Source organism: Bidens hawaiensis, unplaced genomic scaffold, assembly GCF_021521415.1.
Source record: "Bidens hawaiensis isolate Kalapana, Puna unplaced genomic scaffold, B.hawaiensis_p1.1 tig00015077_1, whole genome shotgun sequence".
NCBI classification, from domain to species: domain Eukaryota; kingdom Viridiplantae; phylum Streptophyta; class Magnoliopsida; order Asterales; family Asteraceae; genus Bidens; species Bidens hawaiensis.
Genome location: NW_027492338.1, coordinates 9,326 through 13,754, shown reverse-complemented (window position 1 = coordinate 13,754; position 4,429 = coordinate 9,326). Strand labels below are relative to the sequence as shown.

General features: G+C 36.7%; 1 protein-coding gene across 1 annotated transcript; it reads right to left on the bottom strand.

The window, feature by feature from the left end:
- Positions 1 to 301: 301 nt before the first annotated feature.
- Positions 302 to 2,801, bottom strand: LOC143548388 (uncharacterized). Its single transcript, XM_077039573.1, has 3 exons — positions 2,281 to 2,801; positions 1,787 to 1,887; positions 302 to 980 (listed from the first exon to the last, which is right to left on the bottom strand). Exons 1-3 carry the CDS (start codon positions 2,799 to 2,801, stop codon positions 331 to 333), a joined length of 1,272 nt encoding a protein of 423 aa, XP_076895688.1. The 3' UTR covers positions 302 to 330.
- Between the last annotated feature and the right edge of the window lie 1,628 nt (positions 2,802 to 4,429).

Genomic DNA, 4,429 nt, shown 5'->3' with positions numbered 1-4,429 from the left:
TGTATGCTTTCGGACCACGACACTCTAAGCTTCCAAACGAAAAACAATAACCAAAAAGAAATAGAAATAGAAGTAAGAGCTTTTATACTTCGTTTTTTTATAAAAAAAAAACTAAGACGTTTATACTTGGATATTGTCTATATAAATACATTATCAAATACCCAAAGATTTGTATAGTTTTTCTTAATCCATAGTTAATTATTTAAAGATTTAATAAACATTCAACATATTATGATTTTCAAAGTAAAATACAAATAAATTCACATCATGGGTTAAAACTTAAAAAAAAATAAATAAATAAATAAAAAAAAACCACACCCATTAAAAAGGTCAACTTTGAAGGGCCTTGTATATGACAACAAAGCAAGGAAGAGTGGCCCTAGGATTAAAAACGTACAACTCCTCAAGATTAGAGTACAACCCGGCACAGCCTGCCACCGAGTCATACGGCCCATCCTCCTCCGCCGGCACGTCTTCCGCCACGCGCTTCACTTTACCGGCAATAACCCGACATACAAGCATCGCCCTACGCCCATGGGGGTCAACCCCGAGGCAGTCATGCGCCCTGCCACTGCTAGCCGTCGTCCGCACTCCTCCCTTTCCTGCACCACTGTCCCCACCACCACCGGTTCCAACAGCTTTTAAGCTTTGGAACCCGTGGCGGATGATGGTGCAAACACCACACCCTGGGATAATGGTGCAGAGACTAGAGGAGTTGCAGGCTCCCAGAGCGCAGCCGACGGTAGTGCAGTGGAAGCGGAGTAGCTCATTACCGTCGGCTGCGCACCGTGAAGCAGTGGCAGTGGCGCGTGTCTTGACGGCGTCACGGTAGTCCTCGAAACGTTGGATGGTCCGACGTGAGTTGTGGACTTTTAATATCCGTTCGATTGTGAAGATCGGATGGTCACGTTTGAGCCAGCTGGATTTGAATATTATCTCGACTATGTTTCGACCCGAATCATCCGGACCCAGCTCCGACACTGTAGTAAAAGTTTGTCAAACAGAAATTACGAAAATGCCCTTGGCACTAAGTACAATTAATAGACTAGAATATTTAAGTGATAGTGTCGGTGGATTAATTATTCTATTTCTTGGTTTTCTCTCTAGCATTTATTTACACGTACGGGTATATTCATAGAAGGTAAAAGGTTTAAATACAAATTTTACTTAACATATATTTTTTAAAACAATAATTCAAAATTTATTGTTTTAGACTTTAAATATTTATCTTTTTTCTGATATGGTTTTTTAAATCTCAACAACTAACTCTCACCGACCCTCTCTTGCCCATGTTATAGTGTATCTGAATCATCATGTGACAAGTTAATCACGTTTATAGAGTTATCATTCAAATGTTTCTTCGACCAAATTGGTCTAGTAAACCAGTTTAATGGCACGTCGAAAAGTAATATTTTATATGTATTAATATATTAGAATTTTTTAATGAGGAGCATGAGTAGGTAAATGTGATATTGACAATGCAATGCAAGAAAAAAATATGTATGTATATGGTATTTTCGTGTTTATGAGGTGGTAGATGCCAATGACATAAATAGTAACATGTGTTTTTAAGTAGGAACATGAGTATATGCCAGATGAACGTAAATAGTAACAATCTATTGAGCTATATGACAAGAAAAGACACTTAATGGCAAGACTACAAATTATGTCTATGCATAGAAATTATAGTTTATTTTTAAAACTATATATAATATTAAATGATTAATTTTAAATTTTCAAAAAAAAGGTGATATAAATTTATTTTTATGAAAAACAAAAAGATTACCAGCATGTCTCACAGCTTGATGGTGTTCCAAGCTCTCCATTTTGGGGAAGACCTCTCCACATTTTGAGCACACACAAACGGTGCTTCTTGGTATTGTATACCTGTAAATCATTAAAATCAGAATAAGCGTTTAGCGAATTAGTTTTTGAGTTTATTCGGTTTATTCAAATCGGTTTCCTCGAATTGAAAAATTTTAGACGTCAATTAAAATTTGGTTGGTTCGTAACTGGATTCGAATTCACATACCCAAAACGTACCTATTGTTTGTCCTAACAAAGATACAAATGATACTCGGTTCAATTTTTCTGTGACACTATTCAAAAAACAGAATTCCGATTTAGTGGTAAGGTGTTTACCCTCATAAATATGATGGTGAGTTCAATTTTTTATTTCCGTAAATCTAACCAAATAAGCTTGAAAAATCAAAAAAAATTACTAAATATCAAATTATTAAAAAATATACTAAAACAAAATTATATAAGGTTGAGATTAACCTTGAAGGATCAACAATGGAATGACACTCATAACATCCAGAAAGCTTTCTAAACTGCATGCCTCTAGAAGATGACGTATGGCTTCCATGGCCACTAGTTCTCACCGAACCAGTTAAACTCTTGGAAGAAGAAGAAGACGACCCACCGTCAGTCACCTGCTTTTTCCGGCGAAGAAGGCCAGAATTCAGGCCTACGCTGCTACTCTCCGGCGAGTTATCAGCCCTATGAACCACCCTAGTATTCCCATGCACAACATCCCTGAAACTGCATATAGAGCTACAAGATTTCAGTTTGGAATACCCGTTAGGGTTTTTAACCTCTTCATGGACCTTGGGGGACCCCACAACGTCCATTTGTTTGCAGGTTAACAGGTTTTTGAACTGATCCCATGAAGAAGATGGTGGTGGTGGTTGGCTTTGTTGTTTGGTTTTAGGTTTAGGTTTTTGTTTGTGTTGTTTTCTGCGTTTTGTGGGTTGTACTTTTTGTGTTTCGGAAGAAAGTGGTAAAGTGAGAAGTGCCATTTCGGAAGATGTTTTTTAGGGTGAGAGAGAGAGATGCTTGTTGAAGGTTTTTTGGATCCTTTAATGGTGGATGGGATCCGAGAAGGGTAGTAGAATAAGAAGGTGATGGAGAGGGTGGGACTATATATTATTAAATTCTATAAAAAGTTTTATAGCTTTATTGGTATATCCCTTTTGTTTTCTTTATGAACACCTATACAAACAATAAGAAGATGTTAAATACATAAGAGTTATTTAGTCCTTCATGGTTTTATTAAATTAATAATCATGAGTTTGAGGCAAAGCAATAACTATATGAATGTAAATTTTAGGGTGTAACTAATATCAGGTTAACAGGTTAATAGGTTGTTGATTAACCAGCTAGATTTTTTTAATCAGAACATAACCTATATATTTATTTGTGTCTTGTTGTGTAAATGCGTCATTTTAAGCGAATGGTATACATAAGGTAATTAAGAAATCTATTAATGTTAAGACGTGAAGTAGCACGTTAGTTAAAGTCGTTTAACTTGGAAAGGAAGTTTATGAGATTAAAAATTTATTGAGGACCAAAGGGTTTTGATTATAATATATTATAATTAGGCGTTTGTTTGATCATGATATAGTTGACTCTTTAATTATATTTAGACATGTTGACACGAGTTAGGGAACGATAGTAGCATTGGTTATCAAGATGTTTCCCTTGTTTATTACATGACTGGGGTATGTTGACAATGGTAGTAGCTTCGCAAAAGGTGATGACCCATTAGAGATTGAGGAGAAAGTTAACATACAAACTAAATAAGCATGCTAATTGTGCGAATCAAGTAGTGTAATTATGTAATTAAATCGTATTGTAATTACGTTATGTTGTAATTACACTACACTATAATTACACTATGTTGTATATATAATTAAACTACTTGATTCTCACAATTAATTAGCACGTTTATTTAATTTGTATTTGATCCAAAACACTAGATAATGATATGCCAATCTAGACTAAATTCAACTTGATGATGGTAGTCACACACAACGTGACACCCAACCACAAAAACCTCCATCTGCTCGTGGGGTTAATCATAAGAGGGATCTTCCCAAGCATCCTCAAGGCTAGGAAGTGCTTAAGTTCAACGAACACTACAAGAAATCTGAGAATTAGCGGCGACACTTTGCAGCGACTTCTTAAAATGTCTCCGCTAATCCTAAATCTGCGTGATTTCTTTTATTATTAGATCAGAATGGTTCTTTCATATGCAATCCAATGGTTAGGGTTTCATCCTTCCAGAAAAGTAGAAACCCGGATATTTCCCTCCAATTCAGCCTCACTTTTCATCACAATTCATTCCCTTCCTCCACTGCGACACCACGTTATCCACCACCACCGCTGCCGTCGTCATCCATCGGAGCCAACCACCGTTGCACCTCCTTGACGGAGGCATATCTCGTCGGAGCACCACCACCGATGCACCATTGCTGCACCTCTTTGGCGGGCGGATCGACTTTTGCTGCAAGAACCCCCAAAATTCGGGTGTCGATACATAAAATTTTGGTTAATATGAACCGATTTGTATGTTTACAGGTAAACATGTGCTTAATATGAGCCGATTTGTTTGTGTGTAGGTAGAATTATGCTTAATAGAAGCTAT

What these genes read in the sequence shown, in the direction of transcription:
- LOC143548388 (XM_077039573.1), bottom strand. Translation starts at nt 2,801, where the DNA reads ATGGCACTTCTCACTTTACCACTTTCTTCCGAAACACAAAAAGTACAA. An exon ending in TCCATTGTTGATCCTTCAAG is followed by an intron (nt 1,888 to 2,280) that starts GTTAATCTCAAC and finishes AATGATTTACAG; the next exon opens with GTATACAATACCAAGAAGCA. An exon ending in TCAAGCTGTGAGACATGCTG is followed by an intron (nt 981 to 1,786) that starts GTAATCTTTTTG and finishes CTTTTACTACAG; the next exon opens with TGTCGGAGCTGGGTCCGGAT.